The sequence below is a fragment of the Canis lupus genome, chromosome 10 (genome assembly GCF_003254725.2).
Source record: "Canis lupus dingo isolate Sandy chromosome 10, ASM325472v2, whole genome shotgun sequence".
NCBI lineage: Eukaryota > Metazoa > Chordata > Mammalia > Carnivora > Canidae > Canis > Canis lupus.
In genome coordinates, this window is record NC_064252.1 from 56,714,142 (window position 1) to 56,738,154 (window position 24,013).

Sequence of the window (24,013 nt, forward strand, 5' to 3'; positions counted from 1 at the left end):
TCATGTTTTATTTTAGTCAACCATTTTTATTGAACATATGCTGCATGCCAGGCACTGGGCTAGGTACTGAGGATACAACAGTGAATAAAACTGAGAAAACTCTTATATTCACACACACTAGTGAGAGGAAATGGATAACAAATATAATAAAAAGTAAATTATTTGATTTTTTTGCTGATGTTGGAATAGACTATTCCTCTTCTTGTTTCTGAAGAATAAAATGAACCTCTTCTGTAAAAAGAAATTGTAAGTGACCCAAAGCCAACTGAGGCAAACAAATTCACTCTTGTCCTGAAAGAAATGGGAATATGTTAATTAGAAAATGGTAACTAAACCTCTGGAAAAGTGTGAAAAAGAGAGAAGGACAAAGAAAGGATCGGGCAAAAAGATGGTTGCTACAAGGCAGAGATTCCTCTACCGCTGAGCTGCCTGCCCTGTCATTCTGCAATCTTAGCCTGGCTGCTTTCACCACATATGTGTCCTTCCCAACCTTGAAAGCCCATCATGATGTTTGCTGGCAGGATTTTGAGTGACCCTGAACTAGCCGTTGCCAAGGTATCTCTACTTACTACTCAAAGCAGGAATAATAAATCTGCCTATGTGCTGTCTCCTTCCATTTCAAGGCACACACAGTGAATTCAGAGCAAGGGGTAAAGAGAGTTACTGCATGTAAAAATAGCCTTGTGCCTTAAAAAAAAAAATACTTTTTTTCATAAATAAATGCATCATCTCATTGGCTCCTTTTAAGACCACTGTGAGTTGATTAAGGTGAGGATTATAGTTAGTATGTCCATATAGCCCCAGTTAACCCTTCTTTTGTCCCAGCATTCCATTTGGCTTAGCACTTATCCTGGACATTTTAAAAAGATTTTATTCATTTATTTGATAGAAACAGAGCACAAGCAGGAGGAGCAGCAGGCAGAGGGAGAGGGAGAAGCAGGCACTCTGCTGAGCAGGGAGTCTGACATCGGGCTCAATCTCAGAACCCTGGGATCAGGACCTGATCTTGTCTTGAAGACAAGACGTTTAACTGACTGAGCCACCCAGGCACCCCCTGGATTTTTTTTATAGACTTAATTTTTTTAGAGCAGTTTTAGGTGCACAGCAAAATTGAGTGAAAGGTATGGAAATTTCTCCTAGGCCCACTGCCAGTGTACATGCACGGCCTTCCTGACTATCCACACCCCCAGCAGAGTGGTACGTTTGTTACAGTGGGGGAAGCTGCATTGACACATCATCGCTCAATGCCTAGAGGTCACGTTAGAGTTCGCTGTCAGTGTTACATATTCTGTGGGTTTTGGCACACGTATGATGACACGTCTCTACCATTATAGTGTTGTACAGAATAGTTTCACCGGCCTGAAAATCCTCTGTGCTCTGCCTCTTCTCCATCTTCTGGATTTATCAGTTGGTACTCAAGCGTAATTATAATTTCATATTTGAAAATATTTTGATAGAAATGTTTACTTCAACACGGTAAAGCTGCTTTCTTGGTTAAAAAGTAAATATTTTTAAAGTACATAAGTTTAATTTGCCTTTCAGAGTGGTCCCAACATAGGTGATAAATTATGTGGTCTCCATAATCACAGTCTGCATTTAATGCGGAGAAAAACTGGTTTCCACAGAGAAAGGGACACTCCCTGGTGTGTCTGGCCAATCAGGAGTAGAGCAGGACTAAAGCCTTGAGATCTGAGTTCTGGTACTTTCTATACCAGAGACACGAGTCCCACCGGAGGGACAGCTCGGGTCTCAAAGCTTACCACATTCCTGCTGTATTTAAAGTAGTTATGAAAGCAGGATTCTATCTGTATTTCTAATTCAAGCATGAGAAAAGGCACTAAGTAAATAAATAACGTACCCAGTAAAGGATCAAAATAGACCACAAGAAGCCCAAGAAATAGAAAATCAGGCAGGCAAATGAAGACCTGTGTGGAGAGGATGTATTTCAAAGGAGTACTGTGCTTTTGGAGAGGATTCTATAAAATGTTAAGTCAGAAGAGAATAGCATCTTCACTGACAAATGTTTGGTGGTATTTTGAGACTGAAATTAGTTTCATTTGCATATTTCTGGGACATGGTACATCTGTTTATCCAGCAAAATGAGTCTAGGTTCTGATCAAATACATAGTAAACTTACCCAATATGGCAATTAACCATTCTGTAGTATCGCCCACATGTAATTTTAATACAGTGTTAGTTAGCATCCTAAAGATTGAAGTGACTCTTAACTTTTCCACAGCAGATCAGAAGTACATTATTTCAAAAAGGGTCGGTTTTCCTAAAGACCAATTTCTCCTCACACTCGTTTTAAGATGTAGTATTTAAAATACATGCTGATGTAAAAAACACATAGTTACCCTACATCAGATGGGAGTGATTACTCGTGTGTAAAACCAAGATCACAAGGAGCAGGGTAAATGACCAACACATGCAAGGAAATGGTAAATAATACAGAATGGTGTGTGGAGTTGACATTTCCCCTTCCAGGGTTTTTAAGATGCATGGCATTAGATGCTATCCTGCTGAAAGGATATTTAGGTGTTTCTCTTTATTTGTAAATGGTGTGAATATACGCTTTTATTTTATTTCTTTATTTTCACCAGGCCTCTCTATCCGGAGCGTGTGCTGGAAAGCAGACCGCCTTCTAGCAGGGACCCAGGACAGTGAGATATTTGAAGTGATCGTGCGCGAACGAGACAAGCCAATGCTGATCCTGCAAGGCCACTGTGAGGGGGAGCTCTGGGCTCTGGCCCTGCACCCCAAGAAGCCACTGGCTGTGACAGGCAGTGACGACCGCTCTGTCAGGTCAGGCCTGGGCAATGGCAGTTGTCATCTCCCTGACTGCCTTGGGATTACAGATTTATTGTGCCCAAATTTGCTTGTTATTTAAGAGAAGGATAAACCATAGTACAGAAGCACACAAGTTCCAAGAGGAATGTTGAGACATTTAGCTCAACAACACTTGGCTTCTTAGCATTTTGTTGTTGCTATCTTTCTTTGGCTTCATCTTAAGTCATGAAAATGCTCTGAGAAGTGAAAATACACTGCTACTAGTTAGATAGGCTCCCATTTCTCTTTCAGTTGAAGATGTGCATTCATTTGTGGTAAGATTATATTTCTCCCTTGTATGTTGGGTCCTCTGTAGGGGGCTACACATGGCATTTCACACTTTTGTTATAGACATTCATCTCCATTGGTGAATTCATGAGTTTGTCTTCATCAGGACTTAAATTTCTGATTTTCAGGATTCTCTTCAGTGTGTGAGTAAACAAGTATTTCTTTGCATATTCTCAGATGGAATTTTGAACATTGTCCTCAAATCAAAGGAAAGTGCTTGTTCCTAAGAAAACAGGCAATTTTATTAGGGCCTCAAGGATTCTTGCTGTGGATCATTTGTTATTTTTTGAGAGCACAGCATTGCATAAAATGAGCAAAATGAGCATACTTCCAGTATCTCTGTGACTGTTGAAAGGCTGATCATAGGTTTAGAGGTATTTGAGGAAGGCTGTGCCCTGACTTCAGTATTTCTGTATTTGCTGCTGACCTTTAAATGTGCCCAACAACAAGTAGGCCAGAAAGAGTGCCTGCCAGTGGCAGGGAGAGGCTTCTGGGTCGATTGGTGATTGATTACTGCTTTTGGGCTCTAATAGCTGAATTAGAACATTGTAGACTAGACTGGAGGTTCCTGCTTCTCCTCTGCTCTTGTTCATACTGTACGCCTGTGAATCTGATCAAGGCACAGTGTACTCACTAATGAGGTATAAATCCAAAAGTAAATCCATTTTGTGATCTCTACCAAGCTCTGAAGCCCCCTCAATCTAAAAGATCACACTTGTCTCCACATGGCATAAGTATTTATTTGGTTGAAGCTTTTCTTTACTCAACTTACTCTATTTTCTTCCTTTACCTTCCTTGACTCTGAGCCTTCTCTCAACAGGCAAAATGGTGCCACCATGCTGCTCAAGCACCTGAGTACCCGATTTATACACATCCAGATAGAAATGATTTCAAGGAAAGTCTTTGGCTTTTATATTTTGGCAACTTTGATGTGTCTTAGAATTGCAAACATCTCCAAGGAGCCCTGTCAGAATTTGTCATATTCCCCTTAACTATGAATTTGGCTAAAATTACAAACAGTCTTTTACACTGAATATTGAAATTTAAGAAGAGTCTAAGTCCTAATTTCTTGAGAAAGATCAGCTTAGGGATTTTATAAGGATGGCACAGTCTACTGGGGAGTGAGAGTTTCTGCATGTTAGTAAGGCAAAGCTTACATTGCTTAAAATAGTACAAGGCTAAAAACAGCGTGAGATGATGAATAATGGACGAGGTATCGAAAGACTACCATGAGCTTTAGGCCCAACGGTGCAGGCTGCCTCAGGGATCAGTAAGCTCTTCACTGTGCAGCTCCCCATTTTCAGGAGCATGCCTCCATCTGGACCATGATTTTGTTTTGTTTTTACTTTGTTCTGTGCATAGGCTGTGGAGCCTGGCCGACCATGCCTTGATTGCCCGCTGTAACATGGAGGAAGCAGTTCGCAGTGTGGCTTTCAGCCCCGATGGATCTCAGCTGGCCCTGGGCATGAAGGATGGCTCTTTCATTGTGCTCCGAGTCAGGCATGTACCGATATGGAAAATGATATCAGAAATGCTCTCTTGTTGAAACTAGTTCTCCTGGCCATAATGTATGCCAGGACTTCAGGAAAAATGCTTTTACTCTTTCAGATAGAACACTCTAGATTCACAGTGCCCTATCTGTAATTCCTAAATCCAAACATTCCAAAAATCCAAAGTTCTTGGGTAATTTATTTGACAGCACATCTTGACCAAATGAACTGATTTGAGACTGTTTATGCCTATTAATCTCTCAATAGGAATAATTATCATGCGATATGCTACAAAAATATTAATGTGGTTAATATGGGGTGCTGCCCTAACTCATACTGGGGATGTTACATAATATATTGTATGTGAGCCTTTCTAAAATCCAGTGAATAATGAACTTCCAAGCACAGCTAGTCCCAAGGGGTTATGGGCTTGTAGGAAGCCAAGAAAAGAGAAAGAAATGATAAAGCAGTCTCCAGCAGTGCCAGATTTTTAGAGGTAAGCTTGAGTAAAGGATTTCTTCCACTTATAATGAAAAAGAAGATGGAGTATCTCATATTTATTAACATCCTGTATTTACTGGACAAAAATTATGACTCACACTTGTAATTTCTCTAAGCACACTGGTTGTTTTTTTGGCTTACACAATTTGTGATTACAGAAAGAAAATGAAGCTGTAAATTAGACACTGCATGTTTTGTACATAGAAAATTCTATAAAGCTTTGAAAAATGATCTTGGCGTAGTTTATTACACTAAATTCTCATTACCAGCCACACATAAGTGATTACTGAGTAGGTGGGCAACATTTTCTTTCTCTGCTTAGCGGATGGTCTGAAGAGATGGCCGATTACCAGATTTTTTTCTTTTTTGTTGGATTTCCCAGCCAAAAATATCCCCCAAAACTCTATTTGATGACATTACAGTAAACTCTAATGTGATTAATAAGAAATAGCAAGTGAGGACAATTACCATGTAGAAGCTGATATTTGCCATTATTTGTGCACTGAGTTTGTTGGGAATAGAAGAAGTTGTTGGTACTGGCACAGGGGACCTGCTAGTCACAATTCTGTCTCATGGTGGCAACTTTCCAATGAGGGCAGCAGTTCTTACCAGAACCTGATCAGAAGGGACACAAAATATTCCAGTGTCTGATACATGTATGCATTGTTGACCTTTCGTGGTGAAGATTAAATAATTACATGAGAATTTAACATTTAAAAAAAGTCATTGAGAAAAAGTAACCTGATGTAGTTTACCTTCCTCCGGGACATGTTTTTAAAACACTTTCACAAACCCCAAATTTCTCAAAGCACAAAGTTTTAGGGAAAAATAATACATAATTGACCATGAAAGCCAATAGGCATTTCATTAAGTTTTGTTGTCTTTACTTTGGAAACCCAAAATATCATTTAAAATGTTGGTTGATGTTGCCTAAAATGGCCAGAAATGAAATGGTGTCTTCTATCTTTCTTCAGCAGTTAATCTCGGAGTTCCTGTAGGTGTCCTCTCCCTTTTGAAACAGCCTTTTCTCTGACATACACATTTTAAGACGTGGCTTGGGTTCCTGTTTCTAGATTTGCTGCTTATCCCCTTTTATTGCTGCTCTTTATTCTTATAGAGATATGACAGAAGTGGTTCATATCAAAGATCGAAAAGAAGTCATTCATGAAATGAAATTTTCTCCAGATGGCTCTTACCTCGCGGTGGGATCCAATGACGGCCCAGTGGACGTGTATGCCGTTGCCCAGCGATACAAGAAAATTGGAGAATGCAGCAAGTCCCTTAGTTTCATCACACACATTGACTGGTCTTTGGATAGCAAGTACCTGCAGACCAATGATGGCGCCGGAGAACGCCTCTTCTACAAGATGCCGTGTAAGTTACGTGGGTGTTGGGCGTTGGAGAGAATCAAGACCTTGAACCACATGCAGCAAACATGTATGACTGTCGTCATGATCTCAGGGCAAGGAATATTTTCAGAGACGCCACCCCCCACATCTCAAACTCTCCAAGAAAAGATTAATACATTGAAACATATTAAAATAAAAACTCAAGGCACAATGAAAGGGGTCACAGCAAGACAAGGCACAGACTGGACGGAAATGCTTGCAATGGTTATAATGGGCAAAGGATATACACCTAGAAGTTACAAAGAACGCCTAAAGATAAGTGAAAGGAAAAGGATCCTAGAAAGATACTGAAAAATGCTAAATGTAAAGATACTGAAAAATGCTAAATGTACCAGTATGCATGTTCCTCATTTGCTATGATAGTTTTAGTCCGAAATCTGTGTTCCTCATAAATAGAAGTCTTTAGGATATCATTTATTGAAATATGCTAAGTGGGATTTAAAACACAATTTTTAAAAAAGTTTTTATTTATTTGAGAGTGAGACAAAGAGTAGGTTAGAGAGAGCGAGCGAGAGGGAGAGAGCACAAGTGATAGAGGAGAGGCAGAGGTGGAGGGAGAAGCAGGCTCCTGCTGAGCAGGGAGCCCAATGTAGGACTCGATCCTAGGACCCTGGGATTATGACCTGAGCCGAAGGCAGACGCTTAACCGACTGAACCACCCAGGTGCCCCTAAAAAACACAATTTTTACTTGTCACCTCCACTCTCTTTTTTAGAAGAGGTTCATCAGACTTCTATAATATTTAGTGACATTTAGTTTGTTACACTACAATGGCAGACATAAAAGGCAAATTTCTGTATTGTAATCTTTGCCTATGATTTTTTTTTGATAGAAGGGGATATTTTTAGTATTTATCATGAATCTTGTCATCAAATAATATTTTCTTAATCTTTTTGTTGAAAAATCATTTACTAGGAAATAATATATACCATCCAATGTAATTTCAGCTTCTAAAAGAATCTCTGCTCTGTCAAATTCATCAGCGCACCATCACTAGGTACATATTTCTGTGTGTCTACTTTCTTTGCTTGCAATTCTTTCATATATATTTTCCATATGTGAAAAATCATGGAATACATGTTTATCATTTTCAATAACAAAGTAACATCCTGCTCAGTGATAATAGCATAATTTGCTTTCTTGTCCTTCTGTTAGTGAGCATTTGGGCTCATTTCTGGTTTCTTTGCTGGTGCAGATGGTGCCTCTCCAAATATCTTTGTATAAGATATATTTTCTTTCCTGAGTTACTTCCTTGAACTGTATTTTCCAAAGGAGGAATGCTGGGTTAAAAACTATGGTGTGTCAGCTCTCTGATTTTATGGTCGTCTGAATGAATTTTTATGGGATGCTGTCACAGTCCAGAATTTCTGCATGCCAGTATTTGACATCGTACCAGTAATGTATAAGAGTGTCTGTTCTCGCAGATTCTTTATTTGAAAACATTTGTTTATTTTTGAAGAAGAAACTACGAGATAATACACTAAATTGTCTTGATTTTTGAATTTTAAAATTGTATATGGTTAGACATTTTCCCAAGCATTTGTGTATCGTGTGTTTCTGCCTTTGCATGCACCTGGGTGACGTCCCTCAGCAGCCTTTGGTACACACTGGGAGTTGTGCCATACACTTGAGAACATTTTTGGCACAACTGTCAGAACTATTTTCCCTAACTGCTTATATTTACTTCATCAGAAATGGTGGATTTTCATTGTCTAATGCTTTTAAATTTAAATAATATCCATTAAATATTTACACTAATTATTGGAGCCTAAATTTTTTTAAAAAATCACTTCTATGATTCTTCGAATTATGAAAAGTAGTTCAGAATAAGCTTTTTTTTTTAAAGATTTTATTTATTCATGAGATAGAGAGAGAGAGGCAGAGACACAGGCAGAGGGAGAAGCAGGCTCCATGCAGGGAGCCTGATGTGGGATTCCATCCTGGGTCTCCAGGATCAGACCCTGCCTGGACTGAAGGTGGAGCTAAACCACTGAGCCACCTGGGCTGCCCCAGAATAAATTTTTAAACACGTAGCAAAATGTTGGTGACTAAATATATGATTTCATAAAAATCTTTTCATCAATAATACAAAGCATACTATCTGTATAGTACTTTCAAATATTACAGTAAATACAATGATCATTTTCTTTCTTTTCTCCGTATCTGAGTTTTGATCATGCACTCTCTCTAAACCATGCTGGAAGAAAAAAAGTCACCAATTGGGAAAAGAGATTAAAATCTTGAGTTTCCTTGGTTTATTAAACTTCTCTAAACCTTTATAAGAAAAATGGATAAAGTAAATTAGAATGTGCTTTTTATTTAAATGAAACATTATGTTACTGTGTGTTGATTATTTCCAGCTGGGAAGCCTTTAACAAGCAAAGAAGAAATCAAAGGGATTCCCTGGGCCTCCTGGACGTGTGTGAAAGGCCCTGAAGTGAGTGGAATTTGGCCAAAGTATACGGATGTCACTGACATCAATTCCGTGGATGCAAATTACAACAGCTCAGTGCTGGTTTCCGGCGATGATTTTGGACTGGTTAAATTGTTTAAATTTCCTTGTCTCAAGAAAGGTAAGGCCACAAGAGAGATTTCACTGAATAAGTATTTAATCTAGAATGTGTACACAGTGTAATTAAGACTGATTTTCTTTTTGTCTCTTCTTGCAGATTATTCATTTTTGTATTCATTTTTACTCTTTTACACTTTCAGATAAAATATGTTGCTGATATTATTTACTTTTGATGTTCTAAAATACAGAATTTTACAAATTTAAGGCATAATTTGTTTAGAGTTATTTCTAGCCAGTTTGTGATTCGTAAGCTTTATGTTTCATTTTTTAAACAAGTCCTAGTTTTGTTTTTATTTATGTAAATAAACACTCATAATTTAAATTATGTATTACATTAAAATATTGCAATTAAAATCCTTTAAGCTGCACGGCTAATTGTGCTTATACATGGAAAGCCAAGCAAAGTCCCTCTAGACATACTTAAGATAAAAATCTAAGATAAAAATCTAAAGGTGATTTTTGTGGTGATAACACAGTTCGCAGACCCCTTGTAGCACTAATCTTGCAAAGCTAATTTACATAACTGGTGAAATTTTTGAGAGGGAAGCTTGGTTCAAGAAAATTCTCCCCTTGCCTTTTGTTGTTTTGTTTTATTATTGTTAAAATCTTGTCACGTCAATTTTGTGGCATCTTCAGACTTTGTAGGATGTGACTGGAATAGCCATGTAATGACCCTGTCTTTTTCTTCCTTACAAAGCTGAGCCAAAGCCCCTACACAGATTTTTCTGAGACCGCCCACCAGCACCCTGAAAACCTGATCTTCAGAAAGTGATCAGTGGGGACGTGCTGTGGCCTAAAAACTCGCTCACTTGAACGATTTTAAAATTAAGAAGGGAAAGGGATTGAAAAATGTCATCAGAAGGTCATTTTCGGCTAACTGGCAGTTTTGAAGCTGCAACAGTTACAGTTGAGAATTGAATATAAAATGCACAGCAAAGCTGCCATCATTTACACTTGACAAAATGGCCATCACTTTAAAATGCTTGAGGCACAAAATTACCTCAACATGCCTAATTCACACTCTTCTCTCCCTGATGGGTCTTTTGAGACAGGGCCTATCCTGTCAGATTGAGCGATGTACTTGAGGAACTTGAGTTAGGCAACCAGAAGGAATGAGGGAACTGACCAGAAACATCACCGGGGCCAGAAGCAATACTGTGGGTCTCGAGGATCAGGACTTGGGAAGAAGTTAACTCGCCAAGAATTGGTGTTTCCTGCGTATCACCCCGCCTTGTAGGGTGGTCTTGGGCCTTGAAACAGGAATGGAAACAGAGATGGTGGGTTTGTTGATGAGAATGAGGGAGGGCGAGGGAGGCACTGAGCAGTGCTGTCTGTCCAAGTGAGACACCTTGATGTGTAAAACACCCCTGAGGACGCTGGCGTACAGGAGACATTGCAGAATAAGGGAAGGTTGACAGCTGAGTGACAGTGTGGTGGGAGGAATAAAACCCACCTCAGCAGTCTGCGGAAGTATCCATATTTTCATAGCAAATTGACTTGTTCTACTTTTCATGGCACAAGGTTTATAAATCTTGCAGTTTGCCTCAGAGACATTCAGACTTTTGTGGCCTTTGTGTGCCTGAACTCACACACACTTCCCTTTTGTGGCAGGGAAGTTCAGAAAAGCGTGCTGTTGACAGGAACAGTAACCGTTGGTGGAACTTGTTGCCCAGGGTACCAGTGGCAGGAATTCCCCATGAGCAAGGGCTGGTGACCATGAGAAGTGTGGAGGCTGAGCAAACATTGTAGTTTTCCACAGTGATTAAATAAAACTCACAATCCAGTTAATTGACACATTTGCAATTAATGTGTGTAGGCTTCTGCTGCACAGTATGCGGACATGAGTGTTCTGCAGTTAATGAAAATGCTGACAGTGGTTTTTACTTTTACATCGCCAAACCGATTTTTTTCATTTCATTTTGACAGTGTTTAAATCTTTTGAAATAACTAGTGTCGATACTGATAATTTTCCCTGATGTCATTTAGACTACATTCTGTTTGACCATCACTGTACAGAAAAATCCAAAGCCTTGCTCACGGACATTTGCCATGTCTTAGCACCTTGGCACCACTCCTTCTCCAAGGGAAGGCTCTCCTGTTTGACTGACTTGTGTGCTGCTGCCCCATTAATCCTTGACACAAACACAGCCATATATGTACCCACACAGTCCTTGAAGAACTCCCTCCTAAAATAAGTGTCCTGGATGTTGTAAGACATGGGTTGCATAAACTCTGGACCTTGAGAAGAAAAGTATTGGGTTTTAGTAGAGCGTGGATGAGCTTGATGCAGTACAGAAACACAAAAGTCAGCGTGGCTGGAGTGTGATGAATGAGGGGAGCATTGTGTAATCAGAGGCTTGAGAGGGCAGTGGGGACCGTGTCATGAAGGGCCTTATAGCCACTGTTAGAAATTCGGGTCTTATTCTAAGTGTGGTGGGGAACTATTGAGGGCTTACAATGGAGGAGTGACATAACCAATCTAAGTTTTTAAAAGATCACCTTGATACCATGTGGGTTGGGTTAGGGAAGGGGAGGCTTCAAGTAGATTCTTGCACAAATCTAGGTAAGAGACGATGTGGCTTGGACAAAAGTATTAGAAATAGATGTGAATACAGATGCCTGAGGTTAGGAAACAGTGTTTAGATAGAGCTGAAGGTCTTGCTGATGGATTGGATGTGGGAAAAGAGAGGAACTGAGGGTGACTCGTAAGTTTTTGGCTTGAGCAGGGGGGTGGCTGGTGGCACCATTTATGAAGATGGGAAAATGAGCATGGAAAAGGCTGTGTCTGTGTGTGTGAGAGAGAGAAGGGGATAAGGAAAAGGGGAACTCCTCAGACTGTATTGTCCACGATAAGTTTGAGGCACCCGTTAGACATCGAAGTGGACATAGCACATGGGCCATCAGCAATCCAGGGAGAATTGAGCATCAGAAAATGAATGTTTGGCAGTGGAGGGCATATCAACGGTACTTACAGCCGTGGGAGTGACGGCCATCAGAGAGGAGATGAAGGCAGAGGCCTGAGACTTCCTCGTATTTCAGAGAACAAAGGGAGGCCTTGTAAAGTGACAGTGTCCTAAGCAAAGCCTGGGAAGAGATGGATGTGGCCTCCCTTTATTCAATAAACATTTGTTACGTACTGTTCTAGAGGCTGGAGATCCATCAACAAATCAAGCACAATTCCCTGCCCTCATGGAACTTTTGTTCTTCTGAGGAAGTAACAATAAACAAAATATAATCACATCTCGTGTTGAGACAGTAGAGTGCTCAGATGGGGCAGCTCGGTGGTGGTATTTTGAATAGTGTGGTCATTTTCACCTTCACATACACTTAAAGCATTACCTCTCCAATGAGCATTTGAATTTGAAACACGTTTTAGTCGAACAGATGGCTTTCTCTCCCATTAAAGAGGTTCCCTCAGAGGGCCTGTTTCTGAAGGAGGGATGCGGTGCTTGCTGGCCTCCTGAGTTCTCCCATAGCCTTTGGAGTACTAGGCTTCCACATGATAGGATGGACCCTGCTTGTTTCAATGACTGCCTTTGTGCTGCCCTGTACCAACCCTGTACTCGAGACCTTAGTAGTACAGCTACAAGCAGTAAGTGCCGAGAGCTTTCCTTCTGCATTCATTGCCTGGGGATGGTGTTCACTGAGTAAAGCAATCAGTGCAAGGGAACACAATTTCATTCTCCCAGCACTACATCCATATGACCTTGAACAATAATTTGACTTTTTTTCCCCACAGAATTATTCTCTGTTTCCCTATTGCAAAGGACTTCCTGTCTTGTATTTAAATAAGAATGTAAGATAATCGTTCTTAGGTGTTTTATGTTCAGAATCAGTGAAGCAGTAGCCATTATCTGGAACAGGTTGAGACGTGTCTTCAGCTACAGGACTGAAATTTTAAGGCCATTTTTAGACTAATCCATACTGGAATCATTGAGAGAATTTTGGAAGCCTTTGCTTGTTATGATACATAATATTGAAAATTATATTTTCTAATATACTTAAAGATTTTATTTTTTCAACATGAATAGGAGTTGAATTTTTTAACCAGTGAATTTTATTTTTTTTCATTACTAATCTTCTCCTCAAAAATATGTTTTCAGGAGCCAAATTTAGAAAGTATGTGGGCCATTCTGCACATGTCACAAATGTCCGCTGGTCCCATGACTTTCAGTGGGTATTGAGCACGGGAGGAGCTGACCACTCAGTTTTCCAGTGGAGATTTATTCCAGAAGGTGTCAGCAATGGTCTGTTGGAAACAGCACCCCAGGGTAAAACCAATTATACTTTTTCAGCATTTTTTGTCAATAAAAATTTCAAGGAATGTCTTAACATCTCTCCGGGAGATAAAGACTTAAAGCAGTTTTGAAAAATTCATTCCTATTATAAAATTTAAAATTAAAAAGAAAAAACCTTTGAGACACATATGGGTCGGTTGGGTAACTTCCTTCAAAGGATTTTGTTTATGCCATACAAGTTGAAGGTCAAAGGCTTACATGAAGAATTAGCCTTTGAGAATAACAGGAACAAAGACAATTTAGCCTCTTTAGGACAACTGAAACTGTGGCAGGTCTCCGTGGTGAGGCAGCAGGGAGACAGAGTAACCTTGGGAGTAGGTGTTGGCTTCATAATGAAGTTCAAAGATTGGCCTGCAATTGGGACGAATGTGTTCCATTTCAGTGGATGTGTAGTCTTTCTATTTACTGTGATACCAGCAGAAATAGATGGCATCTATTTACTGTGATTGCCAGGCGATACAATTTAAAACCAGGTAGGAAATATTTTCATCAGGAGAGTTTCTGCAGATTTTGATGGTGGCAATTACCACCACTTGGTAGACATGGCGGCAAAAGAGTAAGGGGATATTTATTGAACTAAACAGTTGGATTTCCTTTTGCTCCAGGCTTCGTTTTGGTAGAACCTTTCCCTGATCTTTTATTTCTTTTGTCTTTTTTTTTTTTTTTCTCTTTTCAAAGTAAGATTTATCTTATTTTTTTTTAAGATTTTTTTTTAATTTACTTATTCATGAGAGACACAGAGAGAGAGAAAGGCTCTAGAGACACAGAGAGAAAAGCAGGCTCCATGCAGGGAGCCTGATGGGGGACTCGATCCCGGGACTCCAGGATCACACCCTGGGCCAAAGGCAGGTGCTAAACCGCTGAGCCATCCAGGGATCCCCTCAAAGTAAGATTTAAAACTCAAAGATTTGTTATCTCATAGAAGTGTGGAAATGGGTTCATCTTGCAGGGAGCGGTAGGAGGAGGTAGTGGTCCTGGTCTGTTAACACTCCTGAAAGGGAATGTGCTGATCTTAACCAAAAGATGGGTGGGGGGTGGGGGAGTTGTTTTAAGAACCTACATCAAAGTAAAACAATGGCATAATGATGTTTAAATTGACTTTGCTAAAGTAAAGAAAATATTTTTTAAAATATTATAAGCAACTTGCTCTATAAAAAAATAAATAAATAAATAAATAAATAAATAAATAAATAAATAAATAAAATATTATAAGCTGTCTTGGGTCTTAGAACTTTTGCTTGTTTCTCATGGGTTGTGTTTCTACAGAAGGTGGCACTGATTCCTACAGTGAAGAATCTGATTCGGATTTATCTGATGTGCCAGAATTGGACTCTGATATTGAGCAAGAAACTCAAATCAATTATGATCGCCAGGTCAGTAAGCAGAGAGCCTCAAAACAGATGCTTTACGGCCCAGAATGTCGATCTCCTTGGATTTGGATGTTGCACTAAAAATGGCCGGTACTTATGCAGAAGAGAATCAAGACAAGAATAAGGAAATCACTTACTTCTTGTCTTTAAGTACAGATTGAAAATAAGGCCTTTACCCATTCACATTATTAAAACTTTTTATGTGGGAGGTAGTAGCAAATTTTAAAACTGACCCCATGCAGGGTTTTCTGCCTCTCTAGCACCCAAAACTTTAAAATATTTTTTTGCAGAAAAATATGCAAGTAAGCTACAGGAATTTTCATTTTCTTAACATCATAAAAGCGTATGTTTTCTTTACAGAATTGGTAGCCTCAGAGCCATGGTCATTTGGAAGGGAACTGGTACCCTGCTTTCCTCTTTCAACTTACATAGACCATTATGAAGACCATTATCCATTTAATTAAAGTAAAAGCCCAAATACAATACGCATGATCTCACATCAGAATTCACCTCTAGTAGAAAAGTTACACAATCATAATCAAATTGGGTCCTAGGTTTTTGAAAGCAGACATTTCATTTTAATGCTAAACAGTGAGTGTTAAACAGAGCAGTCCTTCACAGGAATCTGGGGACTTGTCACTTTTTATGGTTGATAACCATAGGTGTTCTATTTTCTTCCTTGTCATTTCACAGACGTATGTGAAGCAGACTCTGTACATGAACATGGAGTGAATAAGATTTCAGGCTCCAGACATAGCAACTGTCAGTGTTGCCCATGGAGATTAACCATACAGGCCTGTGGCAGCTGCCATGTGTCATGTGGCTCTACAGGGCTAGATCCTGTGCTTTAGATATACCAAGTCCAACCCACGATAACCCCAAGAGGTTAAGGACTTTGCCCACGTCCACATCACCCAGGGTATTAAGAGAAGAATGTGGATCTGGGCTTCTCTCCAAAGTGCACATTCTGTGTATTGCTTGGCTTTGCCTCAGCAATAAGCGCTGAAACCTTTCCAGATGACTTTTTTTTCACCCCATAATCATCACTCACTGATTCAGTGTTTGAAAAATTAGTACAAAGGCAGTCCAACTGATGGTTTGGGTCAAGTTCGTGACTAAATCAGCTTGACTGTGCATCAATACAATGTGTTATGCAATAAAACTAAAGGTGAGGATTGAAAGGAAATTATTAACGTGGAAATATGCACACGCCAAACACTATTATACCCTGATATCAAGGGGAAATGGAATTTAAGCAAAGTGAACATAAAATTTAGGGGGGAAAAGGCAATTTTCTTTTGTTGGGAATTTTGTATTTAGCAAAAAGCTGCTGGTTTAAGAATGGAAAGATTTGTCTATACTGAAATCCATGCCTAGGATTTATGTATTCCCCCTGCCATCTTATTTTCTAAATCTTTCATCTATATTATTTGATTTACATTATTTTTTGTTGCTGTGTTACTTGAGCAGGAAGTTTTATTCTGTTCTAGAGATGGGAATTTTAGGTCCACAGAGGTTAGGTTATGAGAATTGTTCAAATATGCAGTAGAAATGCCAAGGCCAAAATTCATTTCTCTTGAGTAGTTGATGAGCTGAAGAAAAGCATCATGGGCTCAGATGGATAATTAACTTTAGCTTTTATAAGCTTAGTTCATTGCATCTGCAATAGACAAAGCAGTAATGAGGTATCTTCTGATTTCCTTTTTTTTTATTTTAAAGATTTTTGGTTAAATCCTAAACCAGAGACTTTATTACAATAATATATCATAATAAAGCTCTATCACATGAATTTTTCCTTTATGAGGGTGAGCAATTATTAATAGATTTACTTCATCTTGAATGTGTTAAATTGCTATCTCTTGATGGTAGGGCATGAATACATGATAAGAAAACAGATTACTTTTTATCTACATTTAGATTCGATTGTAGGAAATGCTCTCTGAGTTAGTTGCACATTTTAGATCCTAGGTTAGACGAAGAGCTTTGCTCTAAATCTCAGAGTCTGATCTGTCAAGATACATGAGATCACAAAAGAAGATTATTCCAAAGAGTGATCACCAGGATTCATGGGGTCTGCATTTTGCAAATGTCAGAATCATCAAGAGATTTCTTGCCTTAGAGGAAATATAGCAGAACATTTTATTGATTTTTTATTGATAATTTTATTGAATAATATCCTTTCTTATTTACCAGAAAATTAATATATTTTCTGAATATACATTACTTAAACTCAAGATGATCTAGAATCCCAATGATTCGAAAGGTATTTCAAGACAGTTTTGTTAGAAAGTAAAATTCATTCTCATTTCTTATGTTCTCAATTTGGTTTATCTTTTCAAAGAACCAACTCTTAGTTTGTTCACCTTTTCTATTGTCTTATTTTCGATTTCATTTATCACTGCTCTAATCTTTATTATTTCCTTCCTTCTGCTAACTTTGGGCTTAGTGTGTTCTCTTTCTTATTCCTTGAGGTATATTGTCAGGCTGTTGATCTGAGAGTTTTCCTTTTTCTAAGTGTATGTGTTTATAGCTACAAACTTTCCTCTTTTCCTCTTAGGATTGTTTTTGTTGTATCCTATAAGTAATGTTGTGTTTCCATTGTCTTTTGTCTCAGATATTTTTAAAATTTAGTTTTTGATTTCTTCTTTAGTCCATTGGTTGTCCAGAAGTGTATGGTTTAATTTCCACATACTTAAGAATTTTCCAGCTTTCTTCCTGTTCTTGATTTCTACTTTCATACCGCAGTGGCCAGAAAGCATACTTGATGTGGTTTCAATCTTCTTGAATTTGTTGAGACTTGTTTTGTGGGCTAACATATGATGTATCCTGAGAATAATGCATATCCTGCTGCTGACAGATGGGATGTTCTGTATATGTCTCTAGTGGGTTTATTTGGTCTGCAGTGTTCTTCATCTACTGTTTCTCCATTGATGTCGATTCTCTGTCTGGATCATCTATCCATTGTTCAGAGAGACATTTTCCCCCAACTATTGCACTACTGATGTTTATTTCTCCTTTTAGTTCTTTTAGTATGTGCTTTATATATTTGGGTGCTCTGCTGTTGGGTATGTATTTAAAATTGTTTTATCTTCTTGATGAATTCATGCTTTTATCATTATATAATGACTGACTTTGTCTCTGGTGACCATTTTAGCTACTTATTTTCTCAAAAACTTGGTTTCCTACAGTTAAAGATCTGAAAATGCCAAGATATTAATATGTTTGAAATCTGGAGAGTCTCGAATAAATGTTTCTGCTATGCTTTAAGGTTTACAAAGAAGATCTACCTCAGCTAAAGCAACAAAGTAAAGAGAAAAACCATGCAGTGCCCTTCCTCAAAAGAGAAAAGGCTCCTGAGGACAGCTTGAAACTCCAGTTCATACACGGGTGGGTGCTAGTCACCAGCCTTATCAGCAGACCACTGGGTTCCCCTCTTCTTGGTGCTGTCCCACTTCAGGCTGGCTCTTCTCTCCAGTGTGCACTTACCTGAAGTTAATATCTTAACCATGATTCTCTGTTCAGTTGTGTCAGTTGATGTTCTGTAGCCATAACAACGTGTGTCTTTAGATTTTTCATGCTTCCTTGACTTCCATGATGCTTATGTTTCTGCGGCTCATTGTTACTGCCTTCCATCCTCTCCCCCAACCCTGCTCCTGTGACGCCCATATCTCTGGCTCTGTTTAGCTGGCTCCACCTAGGACAATATTTTCTTCAAACAATTTTGATCACATATGCCCAAAATAATTTTGATTCTTAAAAATACTGTACAATCTTTCACATTTGAAATTGACATCTAGAATTTTTCAATGTTAGGTTAAATGATTGTGAAGTATATAATATCTAGTGTTTTATAAATATATCATTTAAGGGGATCAATTGGAACCTAAGTGTCATAGATACTTGATTCCCACCACCATCAATTAAAAAAAGCTCATATTTCTATATTTCTATGCTACTTCTCCCATAGAGTTTATACTAATGTAGTATTTTTATGCTTGAAAGGCTTTTATCGATCACCTTACCATACTTTTTGCAAGGAAATAAATGTTTATAAGCGCAATTTTAATTTTAATCCTAACTCTCTAACTTGTGTTATCTAGTATGGTATCCACTTAAAGCTGCTGAGCATGTGAAATATGGCTAGTCTGAATTCAGATGTGCCATATGTAAATGCACACTGGCTTTCAAAGACTTAGCATGAAAAAAAGAATGTAATATATCTCATTAAAATGTTTTATATTGAGGGGCGCCTGGGTGACTCAGTCGGTTAAGCATCAGACTCTTGATCTCAGCTCAGGTCCTGATCTCAGAGTCATGAGTTCAAGCCCTATGTTGGGGCTCCATGCCTAGCATGGAGCCTACTTAAAAAAAATATTTTATATTGATTATATGATAATATTTTAGACATAATGGGTTAAATGTTCTTAAAATAAATTTCATCTATTTTTAAATCTTTTTTAAGGTAGAAAATTTTCACTTACCTACATGCTTTGCATAGTATTTCTATTGGACATTGCTGCTCTCAGTGTTCATTCTTTTTTGGATTGAATTTTTGTTGCAACTCTTAGTAGTACCAAGCTTATCATACCAACATAAATATAGCACAAATTCTAATAAGTGTTTACTAAATATAAGCAATTTTATTGGAAAACAATTTTAATAACATTTTTTCAGTGAGTTCCGATATATACATACACACACATATTTTGCTAGAATGTAATAGGGTTTAGTGTTGATTCTATTCCCATTTTTCATTTTTAATAGTCATAAGCACTGAGAAAGCTTACTCACATAAATAAGTAGATGAGAATGGAAACAATTTTATCATAGCAACCTTCCTCAGTTCTTTAAACTCTTCTTGCAACACAGATAAGTATATCTTATAATTTTGATACATCACACAAAAATAAAGTTTAATAATCTATTACCTGACAATTCAGTTAAATCACTCTTCAATTTTGCTAAAAGCAAAGAACTGGAAACCACTTGATTTACAAACGAACTTCATGTCCAGTTGTTGGAAATATTCACTTTCAACATCCACACTTGAGTTTGTTTTGGTGTCCCAAGGCTCAACACTCCAGGGTGATATGCCATAGTAAGATTCTAGGTGGACAAAAGGAATGACTTTCTTAGAGGAAGGGGATAGAGGGGAGGTGGGAAGGGAAAACCTGCACCTTCACATAGGCATGTTCTCAGACTGGTCAGTTGTAAGAAAGGTTAGTTTAAGAAAGGATCTAGAAACAAATTCTTTTAAAATTATGAGTGCCCATTTGCCCTTAAGACAGTGCTCTCTGAGGTCCACGTACTCTTGTTGAAGATTGCGGACCTTAGCAACTACAGATACCTGTGGTTCTACTTGTGCATGTCCATATCAGCCTGTTAGCTTTGCCTTCTGACCTCTTCTTCTCTGTTGACTCACTGTCCATTCAACCCCTGTGCATTTCTTGGACCTGTGCTTCAGTTACAGAGGCTACGACTGTAGAAACAATCTGTTCTACACGCAAACTGGAGAAGTGGTCTATCACATTGCTGCAGTTGCTGTTGTGTATAACAGACAGCAGCACTCCCAGAGGCTGTACCTGGGGCATGATGATGACATTCTCAGCCTGACCATCCATCCAGTAAAGGACTTCGTGGCTACCGGGCAGGTATATGTCTATCCTCTGAGATGGGGGCCTGCCAAAGAGAGAGAGGGTTTAGTTTTGCACCCAGTTTGCATACTAATCCAAGAAATACTTGGTAGAAAAAAACATGAGGCACAAAGCTGAAGATTCAATGAATGCTGAGTCATTTCATGATGGTGAGAGCATCACTCCGTATGTTAGAGCACTACTGGGAAGCCTCTAATGGATTTCGTCCTGACATGATATCTGTGAACAAGATAAACTAAAACCAAAATAAATTCCATAAATGCAGTCTCAATATATTTTCCTCATCACTGTATACCCAGTACTTAGTATATCCTTTGTAATCAATCAATGTTTATTGAATGAACCATCTTTTAATAAAAGCATAACATTTGGTGAATAATTATTCTTGTAAAACTTAGTCATGAATTTTGACTAATCCATTATTTTATATTTTAACCTTTCAAAAACCAAAATTCTATCAGAACCATTTTAGAATGCCTAAACTTTGGATTGAATCTATAATTAAAATGCCACTCAAAACAGAGCCCTGTATTCAATCATTTTGTGTGTAGAGAGAGAGAAAATCAACTTCATAAACAGAAAATCAACTTCATAAACAGAAAAACCATTAAACTAAGATTTATTATCTTGTGGCAAAGCAATAATGTTAATCATATTTTCAGTTTTGTACTCTTTTCTTCCAATGTATGGGCTTCAGTTTTGTTCAGTTTTATCATGGACTTTTAACTACAGATAAGCCTTAAACTGATTCTCAACATGTAAGTGGCAAATTCAAGGAAAAACATGTGATATGAGGGTCAGAGATTAACATGAAACAACTATTTCTGACGCCTCATGTACAGGTAGTAGAGAAGTCTTTGCACAGAGTTCATAGCCTTGTGTTCATGAGATCAGTGGTGAGGTTGAGGGCAGGAAGGGAGTTGGTCCCCAGAAACATATGTAAGTGTTGGGGGAGGAAAGTCCATAGCTTTTATATTATTTATAAAAGGATTACAGTTCTTCAGAAGAAAAGTGCCATTAACTGACATGTTGGTTTGCTACCAACTATTTCTTCTGAATTAGCTGACATGGTTAAGTTTCATAGAAGTAAATGATGACTACTTTGCATTTTTACATTTCACTCTCCTCCCTCTCATTTTTTGTTGTTCTTTTTGTTGGTTCATGTGTATTTAATAACCTTCCTTTGAAAAAAGAAACAGATTGGTTCTTTGCAAAAATCCCTGAGGAGATGCCATATTCTATTCTGTAATTGACAAGAGGCAAACCAGTGACAAGTACACCAGTAGCCACCGCAGGGGTAACTGGGCCTCCATATACCAGTGTAGGAATTGGCTAGAGTATCCTTAGTTAAGGGCATCTTCTATGTCCCATTTTCCCTTTTATAGTCATTACACCCAACAGGGTTCTTTTTTCCCTTACAATTAAGTGAGAAGATCCATTTTACTACTAAATCTTTTTCTGTTGTTGAGACTTAGCTTGAGAGAAGTTTGTATCCCCTTGAGGAGAATCCACCTTAAGACAGGTAAGCCCTGAAGCCATCATTTTCCTGGGCGAGAAGCAGGGCCAGGTCTTCTTTGGATGGGTAAAATAATTGAGATGGGTAAAAGAACTCTGAGGCCAGCTCCATAACAACATACAGGTCACTTCCCTGACCAAGAAATGGAATCGGAGTTGAGAAGGCAGGAGAGAGAAATGTTGAACTAACTGAGAAAGCACAGTGAACATCTGATTTGGAGTTTTAAGAACCTTCCCTGGGAACCATGCACCAGGTTAGACTGGACTGGCACCCAACTTGATGCCCAGGACAAGCTTGTTCAACTCCTTGCACCTCCGTTTTCTCATCTGAAAAATAATGGAGTTGGACCAGATGATTTCTGAGAAGCCTCCTACTCTCCAAATGTGTGGTTTTGGATTTCTGTGCAGCACCTGACTCTAAGACTCTAACAATGACTCTTAGGAATCATTCCTGTTAAAAAATTTTAAGTAGTTAATAACACTCATCTTGTTATTTAAGGTTGGAAGAGATGCTGCTATTCATGTGTGGGACACACAAACTCTAAAATGTTTGTCACTATTGAAAGGACAACACCAGAGAGGCGTGTGTGCCCTCGATTTTTCAGGTAAGCACCATTGGAGTCCTTGATAGTTCTGCATTTACTTAGGGCTGGGTTTTTTTATTTGAGTTTTGTTTTTACAACCTCTTGTTTAGTCAAGTTCTCTGTGTAATAGGGTAAGCCCTTGGTATGTCAGCTACCTGGTTGCAGACCGGGAATCAGAAATGTGAATATCTCACAAAAAATGTGGCCTTTAGATTACACGTCCTTTCCTGGACCTTCTCATTTCCCCCCTCCCAAGTCATTATCCAGAGCTCACACTGTGCTCTGCATTTGCTTGAGCAGTTTGAAACCTAGAGCAGCTGTTGCTGTAGAAAATCTTAGTTGCAAATGTCTGGCAGCGACTCAGAACATCAATTTCATCTCTCCAAATAAGTAGGAGCAGGGCGCTTGCAATTTAAAATATAAAGAACTAGTAGGAGGGCTACAAATTCTCTGCAAAGGACCACTTTACAACACTTCTGTTTTAGAAATGAATTTCATATTGAAAAAAACAAAACTGGATTTTGCATCTCCTTAATTTAAGATTTGAACACAGTGCTATTAGAATACCAACTGATGAATGTAATTTCCTTTAGAGTGAGGCCATTTCTTTAAGCTACAGTGGGGAATGAGGGCCTATCACCAAAGGTGTTTCTACCTGGAATTTTTAATCCCAATTGTAGAAGTTAGATTGGTAGAAAAAAATTAGAAACTTTCTCCTGAAAATTGGTTCTATAATTTCTTTTTTTCTAAATTCCAATCAGATGTTTAATATGTGGAGTGTGTGTAATGTTAATCATTATGTTCAATGACTCCACAACTCCATTCTCTTTCCTGTGTCCCTCTCTCTCTCTACTTTCCTTGCTCAAGTCTGAACTCCTCCTCATCTCTGCCATGGTGATCATGCTGGACTCTGATTCCATTCCCACTTTCTCTAGTCCATTCTACCGTTCTAGAGCTTTCTGGAAACTCAGCTGGCACCACGTGGACTCTTCTTGGCTGGCTGACTCAGGGCTGAGCCCTTGGTTGGACATTCATGGCCTTCCATGATGTGGCCTCAACCTTCCTTTGGGGTGTTTCCACCCACTTACCTATTCATGTGTCTTTATGTCTCCCTAACTGTGGAACCTAACTGCATGACTGTTCTTCATTTTGCCTCTGCCCCTTTCCTCATTCTACTGCCATGTGTCTGTTCAAGTCCTACCATCCTTTAAGATCAAACCGAAAGTTTCTAGGGAGAAATAACCTGTCCTTGTTCTGTATCCCTTAGCCCATGGTTGTCATTGCTCTTGTGCTGACCTGTCAGAGTTCATGTGCTACAGCAGTGATTTGTGTTATTGCCCTTCTCATACAATAAGCTGCTTGGCCAGCAGAGCCCATCTCTCCGCTTCCCATTGCACATTTTATAGTGCTGCGAACACAGGAGCTACTCCAAAAATGTGAAGAAATGAATGAGAATTTTGCCTAATACATTTTGTCTTGCCTTTCACTACTACTACTAGAACTT

General features: G+C 38.7%; 1 protein-coding gene and 1 long non-coding RNA gene across 7 annotated transcripts in view; one reads left to right on the top strand and one right to left on the bottom strand.

Annotated features, from left to right (window-relative positions):
• EML6 (EMAP like 6) overlaps positions 1 to 24,013 on the top strand; it is a 269,805-nt gene that overhangs the window by 154,038 nt on the left and 91,754 nt on the right. For all 6 annotated transcript variants that reach the window (XR_004803100.2, XR_004803099.2, XR_004803097.2 and 3 more), the window contains exons 8-16: positions 2,604 to 2,805; positions 4,480 to 4,617; positions 6,226 to 6,482; positions 8,877 to 9,089; positions 13,192 to 13,359; positions 14,653 to 14,759; positions 18,025 to 18,143; positions 20,221 to 20,407; positions 22,425 to 22,530. Coding sequence is in view for 3 of the 6 variants with exons in the window: in XM_049115524.1 (XP_048971481.1) it covers positions 2,604 to 2,805; positions 4,480 to 4,617; positions 6,226 to 6,482; positions 8,877 to 9,089; positions 13,192 to 13,359; positions 14,653 to 14,759; positions 18,025 to 18,143; positions 20,221 to 20,407; positions 22,425 to 22,530 (1,497 nt within the window). In the remaining 3 variants the exon portion in view is untranslated. The remainder of the gene's footprint in view (positions 1 to 2,603; positions 2,806 to 4,479; positions 4,618 to 6,225; positions 6,483 to 8,876; positions 9,090 to 13,191; positions 13,360 to 14,652; positions 14,760 to 18,024; positions 18,144 to 20,220; positions 20,408 to 22,424; positions 22,531 to 24,013) is intronic.
• LOC112672371 (uncharacterized) lies at positions 6 to 18,344 on the bottom strand. The gene is made up of 3 exons (XR_003144238.3): positions 18,243 to 18,344; positions 5,577 to 5,723; positions 6 to 291 (listed from the first exon to the last, which is right to left on the bottom strand). It is a non-coding gene; the product is annotated as an uncharacterized LOC112672371 (long non-coding RNA).